This window comes from Hemitrygon akajei, chromosome 16 (assembly GCF_048418815.1).
Source record: "Hemitrygon akajei chromosome 16, sHemAka1.3, whole genome shotgun sequence".
NCBI classification, from domain to species: domain Eukaryota; kingdom Metazoa; phylum Chordata; class Chondrichthyes; order Myliobatiformes; family Dasyatidae; genus Hemitrygon; species Hemitrygon akajei.
In genome coordinates, this window is record NC_133139.1 from 29,418,637 (window position 1) to 29,444,599 (window position 25,963).

The window sequence follows — 25,963 nt, forward strand, 5'->3', positions numbered from 1 at the left end:
CCTTATAAAAGTCCATGGTTTGGAATTGACCAGAACCTGCTGGAAGTCCATTGCAGATCGCCACTCTTCTGATTTGGTTCATTGTGCTTCCACTGGACTCCCAAATGGACCGAAGCGTCTCCTCGGGGACTCGCAGTAATAACGTCTGCCTTTTTCGGGTGTAGCTAGGTTGTAGTTTGGTGTTCCGTGTACCAATGCCGGGAGAAGTGTGTCAAACCTTTCAGTGTAAGGCACAAATAAAGCTCTCACCTTCAAACAGTAATTTTCACCGAGAGTTGAGTCAGAGCTCATTTTTGCTTATTATTTTGCTATAGAAGTGATGAAATGTCACTAGCATGATCATTTTTCTTCCCCTGCAGCTTGGGCTCGAGCGGTTCAAAGGTGTCGGTATCCTTGGCTTCAACTCTCCAGAATGGTTCATTGCAGATATTGGAGCAATTCTAGCTGGGTAGGACTCTTATTACTAATAAGGTGGTGATGACAGAGATTGTTAAGTTTGTTGACAATGACTTGTTTCTCTGTAAAAAGCAATGTAGAACCTTTTTCCCCTCAATTGATGTAATTGTCACATGGATGTTCAGCCACGTTGGACTGAAGTTCTGGCAACTTTCTGATATCCAGCCCAGTGTCCTGATTTCATGTGTGGCCAAGACGGTGAATGTTGCCGAACATTTTGAGCCTTAAAGTCAGCTTGTACATAGTTTCTAGTATATTATTATATTTTATTATTGTCTGTTAGGACAATGAAGCAATTACAATATTTCTCATGCAAGCAAGGATTTTTATCTTGGCTTTTAATTCCATATTTCATAAAAGATTAATAGACACATCTGAGTTTATTAGATTTCTGGTATGATCATCCAACAAAATCATGGAACATTGCCCCTCCCCCTATTTCCTACTTTTGGCTTTGGGTCCCTGGGCTCACAAAACTAGAGAGGATACTGGGCCTATATATAACTGGTTAGACCATAGCTGGGCAATTGGGTCTATTTCTGGTCAATATGTGAAAGTCCCAAATTAAGTGCATTATGGGTGAGTGATTGTAGATTTGGAGTTAGACTGGAGAAATGGTGGCTATTCTTGGAATAAAATGGGTGGAGCGAAGGTTTAATAGATGTTTATGGGACTGGTTCTGGTTTAAACAAGCTAAGAAAAGGAAAGCTACTCCCATGAGGGCTTCCCAACCTTTTTTTAATGCCACGGACCAACACCATTAAGCAACGGGTTTGTGGACCCCAGGTTCGGAACCCCTGCGATTAGTAATGGTTCGGTGACCAAAGGGCTTGGGCTGGAAGGAGAGATGGAGGGGAATGCGAGGCCAATTCCTTTTACCTGCAGTCGTGTTAATATGGAATTCCCTCCATTAGGGCTAGGTTGGTGGAACGAGATTCAGTCAGAACATTGAAAATCTAGGCACAAGTAAATTGGGAGAATAATTTACAGAAGAATTGAGGGTTGAAAGCAGGGAAATTAGACTGCTAGTATCACCAGGGGCTTCAGACTCAACGGATTCACTGAGCACTTTCTGTCCCTTGGAGTGTTGTTGCTTACCTTTTGTAGTGAGTGTATTTTGCTATGTAATTGTGTATGAGAATGAAAGAGATCTTGGTTGCTATGAGCGTGTGTATACATTTCCCAACACACAGTTAATGGCTCTAATTGAGTTTATTTCTGTGAATCCACATCCACATTCAACCAATAAAACTAATTGCTTTTTTTGAGATTGCTGATTCCCACAGATTTTCTGGGGAATCATAAAGCATAATCAATTTTTTTAAAAATAGCAGACACTTTGTTTTTGTATAAAAGTTTGTGCTTAAGGTCATTTCCACCCAGTGTGCCATTATCCCGTTCCAGATGCCTTTTCCTTCTTGCCAAACGTCTAGTTGGCAAATATCCCCTGTCTGCGTGTCTGGTTTTGTACTTGCGACTGTATAATAGAGCCAAGTCTGTCCTGGAAGACTGAGGTGCCCAGCCGCTTTCTGCAGCAGGGAAAGCACAGAACCAGCCTGTGACTATTGCATACACTAACCTGTTGCTTGCTCGCTACAGTGGAAGTCACAGATTCGTAGAACTATTGTTCCACGGGATGAGATCATTCAGATCTTTGTTAGGATTGCTTCCTGGCAGGGCAATCCTCCTCTGCTGTTCTTCCCGTGACAATTTAAAGTGCACATCCAATTCTCTTTTGACTAACTATTGAGATTACAGGTATCAGAAAAGCTTAAAGATACACTATATACAACCTTGAGATTTGTCTCCTTTCCAGGCAGCCACAAGACAAAAGAAAACCAATAGAACCCACTTAAAAAAGACTGCCGATGTGCGGGGAAAAAACTGTGCAGACAATAAAAGTAAGCAAATAGCATTCAGAACTGAAGTTCACAAACCTGAGTCCACGGTCAGGAAGCCGGTCATCACTGCTGCTGATCCAGGAGCCCGTTAGTTGCAGGACACTGACTCAGTTCAGCTCAGAGACAAGTAAACCTCATTTGGGATTTATTTTTACAAAGAAGCCAGTGTGGAGGTTTGAAAAATCTGAATGGGCAGGGTAGATCAAGGCAGAATCCAAAGATAGCATCTGTAAATAAAAGATGGCTACTAATTAATACAGTGCGGAAAATAAAGCAAACATCCTGTCATCAGAGAGCAGAATTTATGACTTAAAGCTTCTAAGAGTTGCCTTCCCGAAGGAAATCAGATGAACAGTAGAGAAATATACAAGACTGCTAAAGCAGGGTGGTGGGATGGGAGCAGGCTTTGGGGTAGAATGAATACCTCTGGTTGAGTTGAATGGTCCGTCTGACACCAGCGACCAACAATGACGTTTTGCAGGCAGCTTACAAAGCTACTAGATACTTCAGTAGATGTACTTCTACTGAACTGCAGTGTGCAGCCTGTAATTTCCCTTTTAAGGGTGTTCTTTTCAGCTGACTGAACGATCTCCTGGGGGATTCGGCGAACTGGACTCTCGAGAGCGCAGGCACGGCCGGCGCGGCCATTGCTGGGGATGGATGCTGCGTCCAGGCCTGACGGCGGAAGAGGAGCCCGTGGTTGGCTCCATTACTTTGCGCCAATTAGAGCGCTGAGCAAGATTAAAATCGTCAAGGAGGAGAGTGGAAAATGAGCAGGTGTTCAGCTCCGCCTGTCTGCGTTTGATCAGTCACCTTCTCTTCTCACTACTAACATCGGGCGGGGAGGGGTTCCACACCATCAGGTTCGGGATCAGTTGTTGCTCTGCAGCTACTGGACTGCTGGATGGATTCACTGTCAGGGGCTCTGAAGTTCATGTTCCACGTGTCTTTTCTTTACTTTTTAAAATTATTTGTGTGTCGATCAAAGCGACAAGACTGAGGGCAAAGGACGAACTAGTGTTAAGTTCTCTACTCCGCAAGATTTACTCGCTTTAGCGCTGAACTGGCTCTGCGGCTGTGCAGCACTCGCCTCGGTGCTGAACCGGCTCTCTGGTTACGTCCTGCAGCCATTGGACTCCTGGAGCACCTTCCCCCGTCTCAGTGCTAAACTGGCTCAGTGTCTGCGGACTCGCTTTCCGGGACTCTACGACTAATGTTCTGAGTTTACTTTTTTGTTCTTTGCACGACTTGTTCTTTTTTGCCACACGTTAGGTGCTTGACGGTCCTTGGTGTGTGGGGAGTTTTAATGGGGTTTCACTGTGTTCCTTTGCTTTCAGGCCACCTGCAAGAAGGCAAATCTCAAGGTTGCTTTCAGTATGGACACTCTGCTAATAAATGCAGTCTGACCTTTGAATTGTCCAGATTTAGACCAGAGCTCCTGAAAAATAGAACAAATTCTCCTTCACCTGTGTGCCAGATCCCATCTGACAACTTCATAGAAGTTGGTCCTCATAATTGTATCTGCTTTTTCCTCTCACGTGTTGATATTGTGTTTTAACAGGTGAAAGCCCAGCCAGCTCTGCCTCCTCCAGGCAATTTGATAACTATCACCTCGGCTGCAAGGGCCCTCATCAGGAATTTACTGGAAAATTTTCAGAGATGAACATTTTTACCAATGTTGTTTCTTTTATTGTCTAGTGGAGTGGCTGTTGGAATCTACACTACAAATTCGCCTGAAGCCTGTCACTACGTAGCAAACGATAGTGAAGCAAATATCTTGGTGGTAGAGAACAACAAGCAACTGCAGAAGATTTTGCAGGTCTGTTAGCTCCTCTTCAAATCACTTGAGGATCTAGAATCATGTTTTTTTAATACTTGGAAACTTCATTCCGTAAGCATTGGTTAGGCTAAAGGAAGTGGCTCTGCATTTTGCCCAAAGCTGTTTGCATTAATTCTCAATATATTTCAGTTGTGACAATTTAGGAACATAGAAAACCTACAGCACGATACAGGCCCTTCGGCCCACAAAGTTGTGCCGAACATGTCCCTACCTTAGAAATTACTAGGCTTACCCATAGCCCTCTATTTTTCTAAGCTCCATGTATCTATCCAAAAGTCTCTTAAAAGACCCTATCGTATCCACCTCCACCACCGTTGCCGGCAGCCCATTTCACGCACTCACCACTCTCTGAGTAAAAGACTTAGCCTGGACATCTCTGTATCTACTCCCAAGCACCTTAAACTTGTGTCCTCTTGTGGCAGCCATTTCAGCCCTGGGAAAAACCTCTGACTATCCACATGATCAATGCCTCTCATCATATTATATACCTCTATCACGTCACCTCTCATCCTCCGTCGCTCCAAGGAGAAAAGGCTGAGGCATCACATATTCAGGTACAGCCTGTCTTATGGTCAGGTTACAGGCGTCAGAATATCTGCACCACTTGGGCCAGCCTAGGTGAGACCAATATGTGGGCACGGAGCAGGGACTGAAAGCGCGACCCGTTATGCATGAGCACGCTGCAAGCCAAAAGCCACCCATAACCAGAGAGAGGCAGCTGAACAATCATCTATGAAACAATGACTTCCACCCATCCCACACTGGACTGGTTCAGGCTGACGTTAATGGTGCTAGCCCAGCTCAGATGGAATAGATTCATCCCCAGTTTCATTCAGAAATATAAAGAGTAAAAGAGAGGTGAGTGTAGATAACGGACCGCTAGAAAATTATGTTGGAGTGCTAGTAGCGGGGTACATAGAAATGGCAGATGATCTTGAGTACCTTGAGTCAGTCTTCACTGTGGAAGAAACTAGCGGTATGTCAGATATTCGAGAGGGTCGGGGCAGAAGTGAGTGTAGTTGCTATTACAATGGAGAAGGTGCCTGGGAAACTAAAAGCTCTGAAGGTAGATACGTCAAATGGACTACACCCCAGGGTTCTGAAAGAGGTAGCTGAAGAGATTGTGGAAGCATTTGTGATCTTTCAAAAATCACTTGACTCTGGAATGGTTCTAGAGGGCTGGAGAATTGCAAATGTCACTACACTGTTTAAGAAGGGAGGAAGGCAGAAGAAAGGAAATTATAGGCCAGTTAGCTTGTCTTCAGTGATTGGGAAAATACTTCAGTTCATTATTAAGGATGAAGTTTTGGAGTACTTTGAGGCGCATGATAAAGTGGGTCAAAGTCAGCATAGTTTCCTTAAGTGGAAATCTTGCCTGACAAAATCTGTTGGAATTCTTTGAGGAAATGACAAGTAGGATAGACAAAGGAGCGTCAGCGGATGTCGTTTACCTGGATTTTTAGAAGGCCTTCGACAGGCTGCCTCACATGAGGCTATTAAGCAAGATAAGAGCCCATGGTATTACAGGAAAGATACTAGCATGGATAGAAGATTGGCTGACTGTCAGGAGGAAAAGAGTGGGAATGAAGGGGTTTTTTTACTGGCTTGATTGCTGATGACTAGTGTTCCATAGGGGTCGCTGTTGGGACTGCTTTTCATTGTTTTAGATCTGTGATTTGTAGGATGGACTGAATGGCTTTGTGGCCAAGTTTGCGGACAGTACAAATATAAGTGGAGCGGCAGGTAGTGTTGAAGAAGCAGGGAGTTTGCAGAAGGACTGGGAAAGATTGGGAGAATGGGCAAAGAAGCGGCAGATGGAATACAGTGTAATTGTATGGCCATGTAGAAAGTATAAAGGCATAGACTGTTTTGTTAAATTGGAAGAAAATTCAAATGTCGAGGTGCAAAGGAACTTGGGAGTCCTTATGCAGGATTTCCTAAAGGTTAACTTGAAGGTTGAGTCAGTGGTAAGGAAGGCAGTTCTTTTGCGAGGACTAGAATACAAAAGTAAGGATGTAATGCTGAGGCTTTGTAAGGCATTGGTCAGACCGCACTTGGAGGATTGTGACCAGTTTTGGGCCCCTTATCTAAGAAAAGATGTGCTGGCGTTGGAGAGGGTTCGGGGTAGTTCACAAGAATGATCCTGGGAATGAAAGGGTTAATGTATGAGGAGTGTTTGATGGCTCTGGGCCTAAACTTGCTGGAGTTTGGAAGATTGAGGGAGAATCTCATTGAAAGCTATCGAAAATTAAAAGACCAAGACAGTGGATGTGGAGAGGATGTTTCCAATAGTGAATAAGTCTAGAACCAGAGGACACAGCTTCAGAATGAAGGGACATCCATTTAGAACAGAAATTAGGAGTATTTTCTTCAGCCGGAGGGTGGTGAATCTGTGGGATTCATCACCACAGATGGCTATGGAGGCCAAGTCATTGGGTATGTTTAAAGTAGAGTTTGGCAGGTTCTTGATTGATCAGGGTGTCAAATGTTGCGGGGAGAAGGCTGTAGAATAGGGTTGAGAGGGATGATAAATCAGCCGTGATAGAGCAGACTCAATGGGCCAAATGGCCAAATTCTGCTCCTTTGTCTTATGGTTACACTCAACAAAGACTGAAATGATGTATTCATTCTGATCAACTCAGTGCTACATGAAAGAGCTACTTTGACTTGTAGATGTTTGATTACGTCCTCTTGCTCCCGTTGCGTTCCTTCATTGTGTTTAGTTGGTGACTTGGCAGCTCTGGGCTCGTCAACCTTGTCTGCATTTATTGAACATGACAACCCACAACAGCCCGTTTAGACTTCCAAGTCAATGCCACCACTTCTCCTGTATTCAACTTGCTCACATCTTTAATTCCCTTTTATTCTCCAATAAGTTATAATTTCCTTTCATGTACTGCTTCCATGCATTTAGTAACTGATTTTCCAACTAACTTTCTGGTAAAGAGTTTATTCTAATCCTCTTGTAATTCCTTCTATAACTCCTGCATTTGTACCTCCCATCACCATTTTGAAATCACCTTCCATTATCTTAACTACTTGTAGGATAAATTGAAAACACTTTTTATTCTAACATTTTATATAGAAAATTGAAATGTTTAATATTGCAGTGAAGTAGAATCACTTGCACTATCTAATTGTGCACTTGTTCCTGTTTCTGTCTACTTATTGCCTCTGTATATTGTTTAATTCTTTATTCACAGATTCAAGATCAGCTACCACATCTAAAAGCAATTGTACAGTACAAGGAGGAACTGAAAGAGAAAAGACCAAATCTTTACACGGTACGCTATTACTAAGAGCCAGACTAAGAATCAAGTAAAGAAAATGGTGATGTGAAAAGTTTTGGATGAGTACAGATGTACTGAGAAAGCTGAAAAGATATCAGCCAGGGTTTAAAGTATGATCATGAATTGGTTGCCATAATCTGTAAGGACGTAATAATGAAAGGTTGGAGACTGGGGTTAGAGCAGGGTCGGTCGTTACAAAGAGCATAGGAATGCCCCAGAAATGTCACTTGGCCCACAGACAGCTGTGGACTGAACAGCCTGGATAGATACAGGGTTGTAAGAAGAAGTAGGTTTAGACCTATAGAAAGTGAACCTTTGTGATAGAACGTCCTCAAGAATTGTAATAATGGTATTTGGAATTCGTAAGTGTCTCTAATGTGCTTTTGTTCCTTGCACCCCACAAAGTGGTCAGAGTTCATGCAGCTCGGGAAGGATGTGCCTGATTCACAGCTGGATGAGACCATTGCCTCCCAAAAGCCCAATCAATGTTGCACACTCATCTACACTTCAGGGACCACTGGAAAGCCAAAGGGAGTCATGTTGAGCCATGATAACGTAAGTGTTGTTCTGTTAGCAATGTTATTTTACAGCTGACTAACATGCTAGAATATATGTAGTGATTTTTCCACTACATAAATAAAATTAAGGTATTTATTTAGGCTAAAATGATCAGGACTAATCTGTCTTTTATGTCTACATTATGTGTGTACGGCCGTATCAGTTACTGATTGTACTTGCCACTGCAAAGTCTATTGACTTTTCCAACCAAGTCAACAGAGGTACAGAGCAGTTCTATTGAATTTGCTGGGACAATATGGTGTGTATAGACAATAGCGTGAGTATAGCAGGCAGAGGATACTTCCCACACCCTCGGGTTTTAGCTGCTTCAACTAATTGGTCTCCCAGTATACCAGTCACTCAATCTCATTGGCTTCTGTCTGACCAAGTGAGCTATCGCTTCTGCAGATCAGAGTCTCGGTTGCTAAGGTGTCTGAACAAGAAAGGAAAACCAGTTTGCTGACCCAGCGTAGTTTTAATCTTTATTATTTATTTTATTTAGTGATGCAGTGCAGAACAGGCCCTTCTGACCCAACGAGCTGCACGTCCCAGCAACCCACCTGTTTAACCCTAGCCTCATCACCGGAGAATTCACAGACCTACTAGACCGTACGTCTTTAGACTGTGGAAGGAAACCGGAGCACCTGGAGGAAACTCGCAAGGTCACAGGAAGAACGAACAAACTACTTAGAGATGGTGCTGGAATTGAACTCTGACCTCTGACTCCCCGAGGTGCAATAGCGTCACGGTAATTGCTATGGTACCATGGCTCCCCATATGTCACTAGTTGTACAGTATTTGATGAATAAATCAGCAAGAATTGTGTGACGAAAGTCGTTTTAACTTGTAATAATCATTTTACCTGCAGCTCTTTTTTTTTGTCTCTCAATATTACGCACTAAACAGGGCTGTAACAGTTATATTATTAATGGAGTGTTACGTAAGAGCACTAAAGTTATTGCTGTGGGGCTGCTACAACATTACTCACAGTGAAACAGCAGAAGCCAAGGGAACATCACCACAAACTCGTGCCTTTTCCGTCATCAATGATCAATCATTCCTGACTCAGATTCATGCTGCCTCTGACCCCACCCCCCAAAAAAAATTTCATTAGAATTAGAAGCAGGAATAAGCCATTTGACCCTCACTTTCTCTCCTGCAGTTGAGTAGGATCTTATTTTGGAAGGTTCCGACAGAGCACAGTGCATTATGTAAACAGTGTGTACTGCAGCCACTGTGCACTGGTTGAGGACGGGGCAAATGTTCCGGGTGATGGACAGGTGCCAATCAAGCAGGTTTGTTCTTGATGGAGGGAGTTTCTTAAGCGTTGGAGCACCGCTTGTTTAGGCGAGCTTATGGAATTCTATCACATTCCCAACAAGCTGCTTTGGGGTGTCTTCAGGTGAGCTATACCGCGGAGGTTCAAAAAGGCGGCGCACAGCCACCTTCTCAGTTTATTATGTGCCTGTGATGGCCCAATCCTATAGATTAATAACTTAACAAAATAATTCTAGCTGGTTATTTTTAAATCTGCAGCTAACGTGGACAGCGAATGCGGCAGGAAATATGGTGAACCTTCGGCCAGCCACTGAGTTTCAGGAGTCTATTATCAGCTACCTCCCGCTTAGCCACATTGCTGCTCAGATGATCGACATCTGGCTGTCCATAAAGTTTGGAGGAACCACTTACTTTGCACAGCCTGATGCACTGAAGGTAACAAAAAATGAACAGAGTATGGAAAAGTCAATGCTTCACATTTCTGTTGCTTTGTAGGCTGCTGACCAAAACAGGTTGGTATCAGTTGGTGAGCAAGCAATGGAGCTCACTGATCTTCTGACAGGAGGGAGAAAGCAGAAAGTTTTCTATTTGCGATGTGGCCTTTTTTTTGGTAAAATCTCTGGTGCTCAGGTTGTGAACAATTGCATGCAACAACAACTTGACTTCTATTGTTGCAAAAAATCCAATGTCTTTCTCTGCAGTTAGGAAAATAAAATGACTATGCTAAATAACTCACACCAGCCCTCACAGGGGGATCAGAAATGGAAAGGGTGAGCAGTTTCAGGTTCCTGGGTGTCAACATCTCTGAGGATCTATCCTGGGCCCAGCATATTGATGCAGGTACTAAGAAGGCATAGCAACACTATTATTTCATTAGGAGTTTGAGGAGATTTGCTGTGTCACCAAGGGCACTTGTAAATTTCGACAGATGTACCATGGAGGGCACTCTAACTGGCTGCGTCACCCTCTGGTATGGTGGGGGCACTGCATGGGATTGAGTGCAGAACTGCAGAAAGTTGAAAGCTTGGTCAGCTCCATCACGGGCAACAGCCTCCCCAGCATCCAGGACATCTTCGAGGAGCGACGCCTGAAAAAGGGGGCATCCATATTTAAGGACCCCCATCACCCTCTTCTCATTGCTGCCATCAGGGAGGAGATACAGAAGCCTGAAGGCACACCCTCAACGATTCAGGAACAGATTCTTCCCCTCTGCCATCTGATTCCTAAATGGGCAATGAACCCATGAACACTACCTCATACTTTTTTTGCACTAATTATTTAATTAAACTTTTAAATATATATATTTCACTGTAATTCAGACTTGTTATTACTATGTATTGCTGTATACTGCTGCCACAGAACAGCAAATTTCACAAGATATGCCAGTGATATTAAACCTGATTCTGATTCTGAGTATTGGGAAAGGTACTAAAAACAATCAAAGCTTAGTGAAAGTTCTCAAAGGAGCTTGTGGGCTAGGTTAAGTAGTTGGCACAGCTTCCTGGGCTGAAGAGGCCGAGCCATGCTGTCCCGTTCTGTTTTATGTGAGGGAGAATGTTTTTGGGAAGGATATTACAGAATCTGGAGCTCTCCATAATTGAGCACAGTTTCTAGTTCACGTTTAAGGGTCCAGAATAGAGATTGTTGGTAGAATTGGATGAGGTTACAGAGGTGCAGAAGTCTTTTTACTCAGTGTTTATGGTTGACGTAGAAACAGCTAAAGTTTGAGTTGTTTGAAAGGGTAATTACTGGACATGGGGACAGAGTGAATGTAGCAGATTGCAGAGGATGATGGGCAGAATGGACAGGTTGAATCAAGTTGTTCTGGATTGATTTCAAATGCAAAATTTCACCTTATAATTCAAAAAAATTTCTCAGCAAAAAAATAACAAGGCATGCAAATGTGAGGATAACAATATTGATCAGCGAGATGGTTTGAAGTGGTTGGTGGTACAGCTGTCCCCAGCCTTACGCCACTTCGCTTTTACAAAAGACCTACATTAGTAACCTGTTTTCGCATTACAAAGAGGATTTTCGCTTTTTTGAAAATTTTTCCCAAATAAATTAATGGTTCTTCACTTTACATCATTTCGTCTTAAGAAAGGTTTCATAGGAACACTCTACCTTTGTAAGGGGGGGGGGGGGGGGAACACACACCTGTATTATGAATTGCTACATGGAAACTCCAGATCAACAACACCTGAGATTTTATTTTTGATTTTTCCAGCTTGTAAAGTGCTTGTCCTCATGAGTCCTAGTAAGTTCAAATAAATTTGATTTCTCTTTTTGGAACAAGTCTTCACTATCTTTATAACAAAGAAATATCAATGGCAGGGCAGTGATGGTGGGTAAGATTATTTAAAACAGATCTTAATTTATTTTGGTGAATAGCTTGGGTATTTCAGTTAGCTTGGTAGAATTATGCTCTGACTGGGGCAAGAGGCGGAATCAGTTTCGGCATAAGGCTTCTTTTTGTTGCAGGCTTAAGGATGTATGAGGTTTCAGACTCACATTTATTATCTCTGACTTAAGCCATGAAATCTGTTGTTTTTGTGGCAGCAGTGCAAGACATGAAATTGCTGTATTACAAAATTAAATAAATAGTGCAAAGGAGGAACAGTGAGCTGGTGTTCATGAATCATGGAGGGAAATGAGCTGTTCCTAAAATGCTGAATGTAGGTCTGCAGGCTCCTGTTCCTCTTCCCCAGTGATAGTAATGAGACGAGGGCATGTCCCAGATGGTGAGGATCCCTAACAATTGGAGTCAGTTGTTAAAGATGAGGTTTTGGAGTACTTGGTGACACAGGACAGGATAGGACGAAGTCAGCGCAGTTTCCTTAAGGGAAAATCTTCCCTGACGAACCTGTTGGAATTCTTTGAGGAGATTACAAGTAGGATAGATAAAGGGGATGCAGTGGATGTTGTATATTTGGACTTTCAGAAGGCCTTTGACAAGGTGCCACACATGAGGCTGCTTACCAAGTTAGGAGCCCATGGTATTACAGGAAAGTTACTAACATGGTTAGGCTGATTGGAAGAAGGCGGTGAGTGGGGATAAAAGGATCCTTTTCTGGCTGGCTGGCTGCCAGTGACTAGTGGTGTTCCGCAGGGGTCAGTGTTGGGACCACTTCTCTTTATGCTGTATATCAATGATTTAGATGATGGAATAGTTGGCTTTGTTGCCAAGTTTCCAGATTATGCGAAGATTGGTGGAGGAGCAGGTAGTGTTGAGGAAATAGGAAGGCTCAGAAGGACTAAGACAGATTAGGAGTATGGGCAAGAAATTGGCAAATGAAATACAATGTTTGGGAATGCATGGTCATGCACTTTGGTAGAAGAAATAAATGTGCAGACTATTTTCTAAATGGGGAGAAAATTCAAAAATCTGAGATGCAAAGGGGCTTGGGAGTCCTTGTGCAGAACACCCTGTAGGTTAACTTGCAGGTAGAGTCGATAGTGAGGAAGGCAAATGCGCTATTATCATTCATTTCAAGAGGTCTAGAGTAGGAGTGTGATGCTGAAGCTTTATAAGGCACAGGTGAGGTCTCTCCTTGAGTATTGCGAACATTTTTGGGCTCTTCATCTAAGGAGAGATGTGCTGGCATTGGAGAGGGTTCGGAGGAGGTTCACAGGAATGATTCCAGGAATGAAAGGGTTATCATATGAGGAACATTTGATGGCTCTGGGCTTGTACTCACTGGAATATGGAAGGATAAGGGGAGATCTCATTGAAACCTTTTGAATGTTGAAAGGCCTAGACAGAGTAAATATGGAGAGGACGTTTCCCATTGCAGGGGAGTCTAGGCCAAGAGGGCACAGCCTCAGGATAGAGGGGCGTCCATTCAAAGCAGAGATGTGGAGAAATTTCCTTATCCATAGGGTGGTGAATTTGTGGATTTTGGCAGCTGTGGAGGCCGGATCCCTGGGTCTAATTAAGGCAGAGATTGCCAGTTTCCTGATTGGCCATGGCATCCAAGGTTACAGGAAGAATGCCGGGGAGTGGCGCTGAGGAGAGGAAAAGACCATCAGCCAGGATTGAATGGCGGAGCAGGCTCGATGGGCCAAATGGCCTAGCGCTGGATGAGCCTTCCTGAGACATCATCTTTTCACAGTGTCCTTGATGGTGGGGAGGGTTGTGCCCACGATGGAGCTGACGAAATCTACAACCCTCTGTGGCCTCTACCCATTCTGTGCTCTACCCTCCTCAAAGCCTCCGCACCGGGCGGTGGTGTAAGTGGGCAAAACACTCTCCACCACACACATCTGTAGAAATTTAAAGAGTCTTTGCTGGACTAAAGAGGAGGACAAACACTAGATAGTACATTTGTGTAAATTTTCTCAGTTCGAGCCACTAAGAGGAATTCAAGTCGTCAATTTTATTATCATTTCACTATATACATGTTTACAGTCAAGCGAGATGTTTCTCTGGAACAGGGTGTAAAGCACAGTAGTATGCAATAACTTGGGAAAATAAGGATAAAATCTACAAACAACAACACCCACAAAATGCTGGTGGAACACAGCAGGCCAGGCAGCATCTATAGGAATGCCTATACCTATAGATGCTGCCTGGCCTGCTGTGTTCCACCAGCATTTTGTGTGTGGTGGTGTTTGAATTTCCAGCATCTGCAGATTTCCTCGTGTTTGCTCGATAAAATCTACAGATGAGTTAAGCATAAATAGAAAAAAGTAAAGTGCATACATTAAAAACTGTAAGGTACAGAACAGGTTAACCAGTGGGCGACACTTCAAATGCAAAGCGGCAGGGAGTTCAGAAGCCTTGCGACCTGAGGGAAGAAACTGTTTCCCATCCTGACCGTTCTTGTCTTTATGCATCAGAGTCTCCTGCCTGATGGTAGAAAGTCAAGGAGGATGCTGGATGGATTGTCGGCATCCTTGTTAATACCAAGGGCCCTGCATATGCAGTGCTCCTGATGAATGTCCCTGACGGATGATAGGGAGACACCTATGATCCCCTCAGCTGTTGTCACAGTCCTTTCTGGGGTCCAATGGTGCTCTTGTAAAATTCAGTTCAGATGGTAGGGGGTGGGGGTGTCCGTGCTTGCCTCAATCTCCTTAGGAAGTGGAGGTGCTACTCTGCCCCCCTGTTCAGAAGGTGATATTAAGGGACCAGGTGAGGTCATCCATGATGTGAACTCCCAGGAGCTTGATCCAAGTTGTACAAATTTAACAGAAGAGGGCTAAAGACTAGCGAATCGTATAGTCCAAACAGAAATGCATTGTGAGAATTTGCCAAAGTTGGTGAAATTGTCGGAAGAAAGCCTTGGAGGTCGATGTGTTCGAAGTTGCAGACTCAGGGATGCATGACGGATTGCTTTGTCAAACTAACTTGGTCTCGAGGAAAAGTGAGTTTGTTGTGTTTTAGAAAGCTCGGAGTTTCAGCTTAAAGTAATTAGTGAATTGGCAGGAGAGCATATGAGTGAAGTACAACGATGCCTCTAGGGGTGACTGAAAGCAGGTTTGACTGGAGGCTAAAAAATACCCTAAGGATGTGTGACTGTTGGAACACTGGGTGGAAGTGTGACTTCCACAGGCGAGACTTGTATCCTGCTTTTAGCAAGATGTGTTCAGTGTGCGGAAGGAACAATTATGTTATGAATGCAATGGAAAAGAATCAACTGCACGCAGGCAGCCAGAAAAACTGATGAGAAACCAGCAGCAATATTTGTTCTTGCTGATGTCAGTGGTTCAGTGTTGGATATGTTGCGTAGACCACAGAACAGGAACAGGCCCATGTTGTCTGTACCGAACATCACACCAAATTAAACCAAATCTCCTCTACCTCCATGGCATCTATATTCCTCCTTTCCCTGCATATCCATGTGCTTGAAAGCCTCTTAAATGCCACTGCTGTATCTGCTTCCAGCACTACCCTGGCAACTCATTCCAGGTAGCCACTGTTTTAAAAAATAACTCATTCCTGTTAAACTGAACCATCGCGTCTTAAATGCACATCCATTAATTATTGACATTTCTATCCTGGGAGAAAATATCTGACTGTTTTACCTGACTGTGTTTCTCATAGTCTTACAAATATCTGTCCTGCATTTTGTAGCACAACATCCACCAATGTCGTGGTACATACATAGCCCAGTAACCCAGATGTATTCAAATATTACAAATATCAGGCATTTGGTGATAGAATTAGACACCTTAAAGAAGGGCAGCACAGTAGCATAGTGGGTAGCACAACACTTTACTGTACAGGAGAGCTGGGTTCAGTTCTCACTGCTGCCTGTAAGGAGTTTGTATGTTCCCGTGACTTTGTGCTCAGGTTTCCTCCCACAGTCCAGGTTGGTAGGTTAATTGGTCATTGTAAGTTGTCCCATCATTAGGCCAGGATTAAATTGGGGGGGGGGGGGGTCACTGGGCGATGCGATTCAAAGGGCTGGATCTCAATAAAATAATTAAAGGTTACCACACTAGGCTTGATGAAAATGTGTATCTAATGCAACATGCCGATAAGAAATTCAGTTTAATTCAGGGGCTCCCAACCTTTTTTATGCTGTGGAGCATGTTTTGCATACTTCATTTAAACTTACCGGGTTCAGTGGAAAACACTACATGTAGCTTGTAAAAGAAGTGAATGGACTCTGTGTTTCTCCCTCCAACCCCACCCCCTCCCACCTTTTATTTCTACTCATCTTTTTTTCCTCCAGTCCTGATGAAGGGTCTCGGCCCGAAACATTCTTTTCCATAGTTGCTGCCTGAGTTTCTCCAGCGTTTTGTGTGTGTTGAAAGGAGACTGTGTTGGGATTTTAACCGAGGGGTCTGTGTATCCCGGTTTGATTCACCACTATGTTCGGCCTACCACCTGCTCCTGCCCTGCATTGTTCCATGAAAGATGAATAAGTACTAGGTAGTTTGGTCAGTAAAACTCTGCTGAATCAGTCATTTGGTTGTTTGTAAGTCCGATTTACCTTACATCTGGTTCACTCATTCGTGCACTAAATCCTCATTATCCACGTATTTGTAAGCTTGGCTGCTCGTGACTGCAAATGCCGTTGAAGCAAACCAACTGAAACTTGTTATGAGCTGTTTCACGCGCTCCCTTAAAACTTAGCGGGTTCAGTGGAGAAAATACGATGTGCAGCCTGTAAGAGAAGTGAGCTGGGACTGTGTTGGGATACTAATAGGGGTAGCCTCCAGGAATCAGGAAAATCTTCCAGCCAGGCACACCAAAACCCTGAGAGTAGCAGATTTTCGGGCTTAACTGCATCGTGACTCTGGTATTACCTGCCCGAATCGGCTCAGTAGCAATAACACAGACAGGTGGATCACTGCCTGTGTATTGGATTTTAAATATTAAAATAAAACCATTGATTCCATGCAGATGAGGGTCAGTATAACTGCACATCTCCATGCTGTTAATTTTTTCATGATTTTAAATGTTCAAGGTGCATTCTGACATGAGTTTAGATGAACACCCATCATTATTTGACTACTTTAGAATGCTTTTTGGACAGCTTGTGTAATGTGTTTGTTGGTGGAAGGTGCTCCACCAATAGCATAAAGTGTTGTAATTAGATCTTTAACATTATAAAATGCAGAATGTTAATAGGAGTGCTGTGCGCCTGCGCCCACCTGTTTCAGGGTACTGAACAAAACAATTATTAATTATTGAAATGTACAGTATCTCTCTAATAGGAATTGTATGATTCAAATGATCTTAATAGCTGTAACATCTTGATAAATGCTGTGTAATACTTTTGGTATGAATATTTTGAAATACACATTCCATAAAGATAATCTTCATATCCACAAAGAATGTAATTTTTGGCTCAAATTATAATTCGTGTCGGGGCTTGTAGTGAACAGTAAGAATAACTTTTGGCTTGATTCTAACTTACTTCAGGGCTCGTTGGTGACTACCATGAGAGAGGTGCGACCAACGGCATTTATGGGTGTTCCTCGTGTCTGGGAGAAGATGCAAGAGAAACTGAAGACAGTAAGTGCAAAATCTTCAACTGTAAGGAGGAAAGTGGCTTCCTGGGCAAAGGACGTCGGTTTGAAAACCAACCTTGATCGCATGAATGGGTATGTATGGGATTGGAGCTTTCTAAATATACTGTAATTTGGCTTTGTAATTTCTAATCAGTTTGGTTTCTTAATTATAACTTTGCAGGAAGAGCTGTGAATTTAGCTATTTTGTTTTTGCTTCCTGTGATTTAAAACAACTATCTTCCTTCTCTTCACTTGATGGATAAACTTCTCAATGCATTGAAATGTTAAGCCTTATGGTAGGATACTTGGGAGTGTGGAGGAGCAGAGGGATCTGGGGGTACATGTCCACAGATCCCTGAAAGTTGCCTCACAGGTAGATAGGGTAGTTAAGAAAGCTTATGGAGTGTTAGCTTTCATAAGTCAAGGGATAGAGTTTAAGAGTCACGGGGTAATGATGCAGCTCTATAAAACTCTGGTTAGGCCACACTTGGAGTACTGTGTCCAGTTCTGGTCGCCTCACTATAGGAAGGATGTGGAAGCATTGGAAAGGGTACAGAGGAGATTTACCAGGATGCTGCCTGGTTTAGAGAGTATGCATTATGATCAGAGATTAAGGGAACTAGGGCTTTATTCTTTGGAGAGAAGGAGGATGAGAGGAGACATGATAGAGGTATACAAGATATTAAGAGGAATAGATAGAGTGGACAGCCAGCGCCTCTTCCCCAGGGCACCACTGCTCAGTACAAGAGGACATGGCTTTAAGGTAAGGGGAGGGAAGTTCAAGGGGGATATTAGAGGAAGGTTTTTCACTCAGAGTGGTTGGTGTATGGAATGCACTGCCTGAGTCAGTGGTGGAGGCAGATACACTAGTGAGATTTAAGAGACTACTAGACTGGTATATGGAGGAATTTAAGGCGGAGAGTTATTTGGGGGGGGGCAGGGTTTAAGGGATGGCAGAACATTGTGGGCCGAATGGCCTGTACTGTGCTGTATTGTTCTTTGTTCTTTAACTGTTTACATTTTTTTAACTCAATCAACATGCTTGCGTTGATTGATGCAAAGACTTGTTAGCCAAAAGAAAACACATTGCAGGTTTCCAGTCAGGGGTATTAAATTTACTGTGTTGTACCAAGCTGCCTCTATGCATCTCGTGAGGATTGACAATGGGTCAGCAAATCACTAACAGGTATTTTCCAGCCCAGCTTTGTTTTGTGTAAGGAGTGAGGTTGGATCCATCTGAACTGATTTGGAAAGGTCAATTACAGTCCGGAACGTGGCAGTGGGGTCACGTGGGGTAGCTGATTTATGGTGTTAAAAGTCTGTGGTACTGCTTTGTCTGAGCTCTGTGCCCAAAGAACTCAGGTCATAATGCTGCAGGGACGAGCCAGTGTTTGGACAGTTTAAATGTCAGGCCAGTCGTCGGGACCGGAGGCAAGGGTCGGGGCAGATTTTGCTCCGCGACATTTACTCCGCTCTCCTTGGCGCTGAGGCTGTGCCCTCCTCCGGGCTTGGTGTCTGTGAGCTCTGCTGTGATTTAACCTGCTGTGCAATGAACTGAGAGTGAGGGAATGGGCCTACTCCAGCTGCTCCGGGCTTTGGCTCTATTGACTCAGTTTCATTCCGAATGCTGTTGCTTGCATGATTTGTTTTTTCTCTCTCTGTCTGCTCATTGGGTGTTGGTCTTTTTTTAAATTTGTTTCTTTTGGGTTTCTTGTTTTGTGGCTGCCTGTAAGCAGATGAATGTCAAGGTTGTATAATGTATACATACTTTGATAATAAGTGCACTTTGAGTGTTAAGTTCTTCAGCCATTTTAGTCGGGCCTATAGTGAAATGACCTAAGGTGAAGCCTTAAGTGAGCCGTGTAAATAACAAGGCCAAGTTATCCGATGAAGTCCCTACAGCGACCTATAGGCAAATCAGAGTCACCACTCGTAATATGATGCAGCTTATCGAAATATCTAAAAGTTGCTTCAGGCAGAGTTTGTTCAGCCAATGATTAGTTGGGACGTGGCATGATAAATCCGAAGAAACTAAATCAGGAGAAGGAGAGAGTGTAAGTGAAATCACAACCCCAGTTCCCGCTGCATTAAACTGGCTGGGTCAAAAGCAGTCATCAAAATTCTGAAACGTTCCTAAGTTTTCCTGCCCTTTCCTTGCCTCGAATTTTAAGGGTTGAAGGAAAGGTGCAACATCCAGGTATTCCAGCTCTTTGTTGGGGCTTTGGCTTCTTTTGGATCAATTCCAGGTTAATGCTGAGCCTTGCTTCCAGTTTGCATGCAGCCTCTGCCTGCTATGCACGAGTCATTAGAACAGCGCTCTGCTTTGAGGAACGTAGGGGTGGTAGTGTGCCGCGAGCCCTAAATATGGTGTTATTGGTTCGTGGGGGTTAGGGCAGTTCATTAGAAATTGCTCCTCCCTGACACTGCCAGAACACAGTGCATTGAAAAGGCAAATTTATATACCTTTTTATATGATAACAAAGCCTTTAATCGAGGGAAATGTCTTTTCAGAAATATGGCAGTACCCTGGAACTTCCGGCTAGCCAACAAACTGGTGTTCAAAGTGGTTCGGAACGCACTGGGATTGAATCGTTGCACCAAGTGTTATACTGGAGCGGCTCCAATAACCAAAGACACGCTGGAGTTTTTCCTTAGTCTCAACATCCCCATATACGAGTTGTACGGAATGAGTGAGAGCTCGGGACCACACACCATTTCAGTACCGAATTCCTTCCGGCTTTCCAGGTAATTTCATGTCTTTCCATTCCGCATTTGAGTTATTAGATCAAATAGTAGCGATGTTTCTGGAAATCTCTTTCTGCCCCATCTAGTATGCTGTAGAAGAAAATTCTCCAGTGCATCCTCTCCTGATGATGCGCGCACGCGCACACGAACACACACACACACACACACACACACACACCCACCCCTACCTGGAGGGACTCAGCAGGCCAGGCAGCATCTATGGGGAGAAAAGTTATCAGGTGACGTTTTGGGCCCGAAAAGTCGACTGTTTACTCTTTCCCATCAATGCTGCCTGGCCTGCTGAGTTCCTCCAGCATTTTGCGTGTTTTATTGAGCCAGAAATGCCAGGCCAAGTCAGTTGATTCACCCAGGGTAGAATCTGCAGTTTGCTAATGAAGCAACCTTCTTGCTTGGAGTGTTCCTTCATGAATTTTGTGTCCAGGGGACTTTGACACACACCAGTCTCCACCCAAGTCACTGCACAGGAGGTGACATTAAAGCTGCAGGTGAAAGATGCCCTTAAAAAGTATCAGCAAAAAAACACCCAATTGCACTTCCTGCACTTGCCCCATTTCTCTTGGATCCCTCACTGTTAATAGAACATAGAATAGTACAGCACAGTACAGGCCCTTCGGCCCACAATGTTCTGCCAACCCTTAAACCCTGCCTCCCATATATCCCTCCACCTTAAATTCCTCCATATACCTGTCTAGTAGCCTCTTAAACTTCACTAGTGTATCTGCCTCCACCACTGACTCAGGCAGTGCATTCCACGCACCAACCACTCTCTGAATAAAAACCTTCCGCTAATATCCCCCTTGAACTTCCCTCCCCTTACCTTAAAGCCATGTCCTCTTGTACTGAGCAGTGGTGCCCTGGGGAAGAAGCGCTGGCTGTCCACTCTGTCTATTCCTCTTAATATCTTGTATATCTCTATCATGTCTCCTCTCATCCTCCTTCTCTCCAGAGAGTAAAGCCCTAGCTCCCTTAATCTCTGATCATAATCCATACTCTCTAAACCAGGCAGCATCCTGGTAAATCTCCTCTGTACCCTTTCCAATGCTTCCACATCCTTCCTATAGTGGGGACACAGCACTCCAAGTGTGGCCTAACCAGAGTTTCATAGAGCTGCATCATTACATCGCGACTCTTAAACTCTGTCCCTCGACTTATGAAAGCTAACACCCCATAAGCTTTCTTAACTACCCTATCTACCTGTGGGGCAACTTTCAGGGATCTGTGGACATGTACCCCCAGATCCCTCTGCTCCTCCACACCACCATGACAAGGTAGTTTATCTTGAATATACTCGGCCCCTGTAACCACCTTGGGCAGAGAATTCTAAAGCTTCGTGCCCTTGAGTGAAGAAGTTGCTTCTGTGTCCTAAAAGGCCTCGAGTCTGAAACTGCCAGCCCAGGTTCGAGACAGCACCAAGGAAAAGATCAACTCTTAATCTGCATGTTCTTTAGGAACCTGTCAGTCTGGATCACGTTCCTTGCATTACAAGCCTAGCCCTCCTTGGGTAAGGAGACAGACCTGTGCACATTTTCTTGATGATGGAACACCCAGTCTCTTTATAACCTTTCAGTCTCTCGTATTTCATGAATATCCTTTCTGCCGAAGTGGCTTACTTCATGCCTTTCCATATTTCCGTATTACTTCTCCACGGTTAACAATTTAATGTCTTTCAGCTGTGGAAAGGTGATGACAGGCTGCAAAACGAAGATCTTCAACCCTGACGCAGACGGCTGTGGCGAGATCTGTTTCTGGGGCAGGCATCTGTTCATGGGGTATCTGAACATGGAGGATAAGACTCAAGAAGCAATTGACGAAGATGGTTGGCTGCATTCGGGAGATCTGGGCAAACATGATGAGAATGGCTTCCTTTATATAACAGGAAGAATTAAAGGTATTTCCTTTGATTCGATGTATATCAAATGATAATTTTGTGCAATTGTGGCCAAAATCTCACTTCCAAGAATGCTGGTGTCTTATTTTACATTTGTATTTTCTTAAGCTGCACAAGTTGATAGTGTAGTTAACAAAGCGAATGGTGTTTTGTCCCTCATTATCCGGGGGATTAAGTTCCAAGAGCCATGAGGTAATGTTGCAGCCCAGTAGAACTGATTAGATCACAAGTTCAGCTTGCTCAGCCTGTCCACGCCTCTCTGTGCAATGAGGAAAGGTGAGATGCGACTTGATAGGGGTGTGGATAAGATGACAAGAGGCACAGATAGCCATTCAGCAACTCTTTGCCCCCCGTCCCCCCCAGATGGAAATGAGGAACATGAGAGGGCATATAATTTGAAGGTGTTTGGTGGGAAGAATAGAGGGGATATCAGAGTTGGGTGTTTCACACAGAGAGTAGTGGGTGTGTGGAATCTGCTGTCAGGGGTGGTGATAGAAGAGGACATATTGGGTTCATTTAAGGGAGATTAGCTCTATTTGTCGCAGGTACATCAAAATATACAGTGAAATATGTCGTCAGCGTCAAATCAAATCAGTGATGAATATGCAAGTTTCATCACGTGTCCAGAGACAATGTGGCATGCCCACAACTCGCTGACTGGCTCATAGATAAAAGAGAATTGGGGGGGTGGAGAAACATTAGATTGATCCTGGAGTAGTTAAAAGGTTGGCACAATATTGTGGGCTGAAGGGCCTGTACTGTTCTGTGTTCTAAAGCCAGTGGTGATTCCCTGTGTGTTTGCTGCTACGTAATTGTGTGATCTGGTTACACGGTGCCAGTCTGTCTCTTCGCCAACAGGCTCCGAGATTTAATTAGCGGCATCAAGGGGATGTCTTGTAAGGAAAGACTGGGCAGTGTGTTTGCTATCCTCTCTGGAACCTGGAAAGATGACAGCTGGCTTTTTTTTCGAAACAAAATGTTTCTCGTGGGTTTAACATTCTTAGGGGAATCTGGAGCTAGGAATGGGCTGCTTTTGCAGGACTGAGATGAGGAGGAATTTCTCATCTCAAGTCATGAATCCCTTTTGTGTTGCACTCCTGGGTCAGTCTAAGTGCACTCAGGAATGAGGGTGACTCTATCCGGCAGACGATTAATACAGAGGCCTGGAATAGAATCTAGCTCCTCCCCCCGCAGTTCAGTGTAACAATTCATCTGTCTGCTAGTAGATATCCGGAAGCATGGTGATTGTGGGGTGGCGAGGTCACAGCTCTTTGAAGAGGCTACTGTGAAAGAGCTTTCAGGTCCAGGGGCTAGCGGGTAGTCAGCTTCCAGTGCAGCCCTCTGCTGGCGTTTTCAGACACACGGCATTCCCCTGCCTGTTTAACAGCCGACCCCGTGCAGTGCTGCAGTTGGTTCAGTGGACGAAACTTGAAGCTCAGCTTTGTGGAGCTGGGCACCTTTCTTTTCCGATCCCGGTGGAATTTTCCCCCCGCAGACCCAGAAGCAGCGTCCTGAATTTAATCTATATCCTCAGCTGGGGTGGTACAGTGTCACAGCTGGCAGAGTTTGTGTCGCACAGCGGCAGCAGCCCAGCACTAGTCCCGACCTCCGTCGTGGAGTTCACACGCGAGAACGTGGAACAGTCCAGCTCTTTATCGCATGCCAAGACACTTCCTGCATAGCCCTCCTTTTCTCTTTCGTTCGTGTCTCCAGTGTGTTTGCCTCTGCCACCACCCCCAGCAGCACCTGCTCCGTGCACCCACCCCTCCCTGTGACTTACCTCAGGAGGCTGTGACTTCCACCCACTTTGAAAGGTGTGGGGTGGTGGGTTAACTGGCCACTGACGAGTGACTGACGGGAACGTCGGCAACATAAAACTAGGGTAATATAAAGAATTTCAGACTTTGGGCAGAGTGGCCTGCTTCTGTGCTGGATGACTCTATAACTAACAAAAGTGCTGTTACATTACAACAATTTAGGCAAGTGTTGACTGCAAAGGGCTTTGAGGTGTGGCAGGGTTTTTAAAGATACTGTGTGTGCAAACAAGCCCAGTTTTGTTAATTAGCGGTGTTCTCTGTGACAGAGTTGATTATTACCGCCGGTGGAGAAAACATACCGCCTGTTCCCATTGAGGACGCTGTGAAGGAACGTGTACCAATCATCAGCAATGCGATGCTGATCGGAGACAAACGCAAATTCCTGTCCATGTTATTGACACTGAAGGTATTTGATTTTTTCCTGATGAGTAATTTATGTAATTTAGCACAGTAATTATCCCTGTGTGAGGGAATGTGTAGAGGGGTTAAAAATTGCCAAGAGGGAAGGAAACACATTGAACTTGCTTCCTGATTTCACTTCTCACTTTACTATTTCTCTTTGAGCTCTCCTAATTCTACCTAATTCATCCAAATTATAAAATTCCAGTTATTCAAAGGGAGATATTTAAGTCTAATTTGAAGACTATCTTCCTGATCTATTGCAATAGCAAACATCTATTACATTGCCTCTTTCGCAAACTTTGCACACTTTTAGTGTTTACACAATTAGTTTTTCTCTTTGCACATTGGGTGTTTGGCAGTCTTTTTTTTAATGGGTTCTTTTGGGTTTCATTCTTTGTGGCAGCCTGTAAGGAATCAAATCCCAAGGTTGGATAATTGAATTTTATTTCTTAGATCCTTCACATACATGAGGAGTAAAAATCTTTGCGCTATGTCTCTGTCTAAATATGTGATCATAGTAATTTATAATAAATAGAACAGTCAGTGTAACATAGAAATACACTCAAATCAGTGTGAGTTAATCAGTCTGATGGCCTGGTGGAAGAAGCTGTCCCAGAGCCTGTTGATCCTGACTTTTATGCTGTGGCACCGTTTCCTGGATGATAGCAGTCAGAATAGATTGTGGTTGGAGTGACTCGGGTCCCCAATGATCCTACGGGCCCTTTTTGCACACCTGTCTTTGTAAGTGTCCTGAATCATGGGAAGTTCACATCTACAGATGTGCTGGGCTGTCCGCACCACTCTCTGCAGAGTCCTGCGATTGAGGGAAGTACAGTTCCCATACCAGGCAGTGATGCAGCCAGTCAGGATGCTCTCAATTGTGCCCCTGTAGAAAGTATATGCACACTTTGGTAATAAATGTACTTTGAGCTTTGTTACCTATTCACCCCTCCTGACCTTGCCTCTCTGGACTCGAGCGTTGCTCCAGTGAAGGTGTACTTTGCCATGTCAACCCAAAGAAGATCTAATCTGGGAAAGCCTAGTCTTAGTTTTACTAACCTAATGGACTGTAGAGACTTTACTAGATCTAGATGACTAATCACTTCTAATCCCACTAATCACTAAGTACCGGATGTGTCCTAGATTCTGCAAAAGAAGTTTTCCCTGTTTTCATAACTAGTTGGATCCATGACCCATGAAAGATAATAAAATCTAAAAATGCCTACCATACAGGAGTATCCTCATTGTCTGAGTAATATTGGACATACTGCAATAATTGTACTAATTTACTAAAAGAGAACGGAATGTTTCTTGTAAGTTGTGTTTTGATGACCACACGTAGATGTGGTACACGCAGTCCAGCAAACAAAATCTACCAAGCTCCAGAAAGTTAGCATTTAGTAAGTAGAGCATTAGTTGATTTAGATCGCAAAAGCGCAAATACTGTTTCCAAGAATATTTTTAACAATTAGAACAAGTTCTAAAGGGAATTACAAACTTCTGGGAAGAAATTTGACAGTAAAGTCGGTGTTGTACACTCGACATTTTAGGAGCAGGTTCTTCCCCTCTGTTACCATGTTTCTGATTGGTCAATGACCCGTGAACACTACGTTGCAATTCCTCGCGTTATTTATTTTCCTGGTAGTTTATAGTACGTCGTCATGCGTGCACTGTACTGCTACCACAAAACAACAAACTTAAATACTTGTGTCAGTGACAATGAACCTGATTCTAATTCTGATTCAAGTGCGAGTCTTCCTGTCTTCTTGGTAAATGTGCAAATTGAGCAAGTGGTTGGATCG

General features: G+C 43.8%; 1 protein-coding gene across 4 annotated transcripts in view; it reads left to right on the top strand.

Moving 5' to 3' along the window:
* acsbg2 (acyl-CoA synthetase bubblegum family member 2) overlaps positions 1-25,963 on the top strand; it is a 72,715-nt gene that overhangs the window by 41,536 nt on the left and 5,216 nt on the right. For all 4 annotated transcript variants that reach the window (XM_073068573.1, XM_073068577.1, XM_073068575.1 and 1 more), the window contains 9 exons: positions 360-448; positions 4,056-4,176; positions 7,401-7,481; positions 7,893-8,042; positions 9,582-9,758; positions 17,200-17,381; positions 19,800-20,033; positions 21,725-21,942; positions 24,026-24,165. In XM_073068573.1, coding sequence (XP_072924674.1) covers positions 360-448; positions 4,056-4,176; positions 7,401-7,481; positions 7,893-8,042; positions 9,582-9,758; positions 17,200-17,381; positions 19,800-20,033; positions 21,725-21,942; positions 24,026-24,165 — 1,392 coding nt within the window. The remainder of the gene's footprint in view (positions 1-359; positions 449-4,055; positions 4,177-7,400; positions 7,482-7,892; positions 8,043-9,581; positions 9,759-17,199; positions 17,382-19,799; positions 20,034-21,724; positions 21,943-24,025; positions 24,166-25,963) is intronic.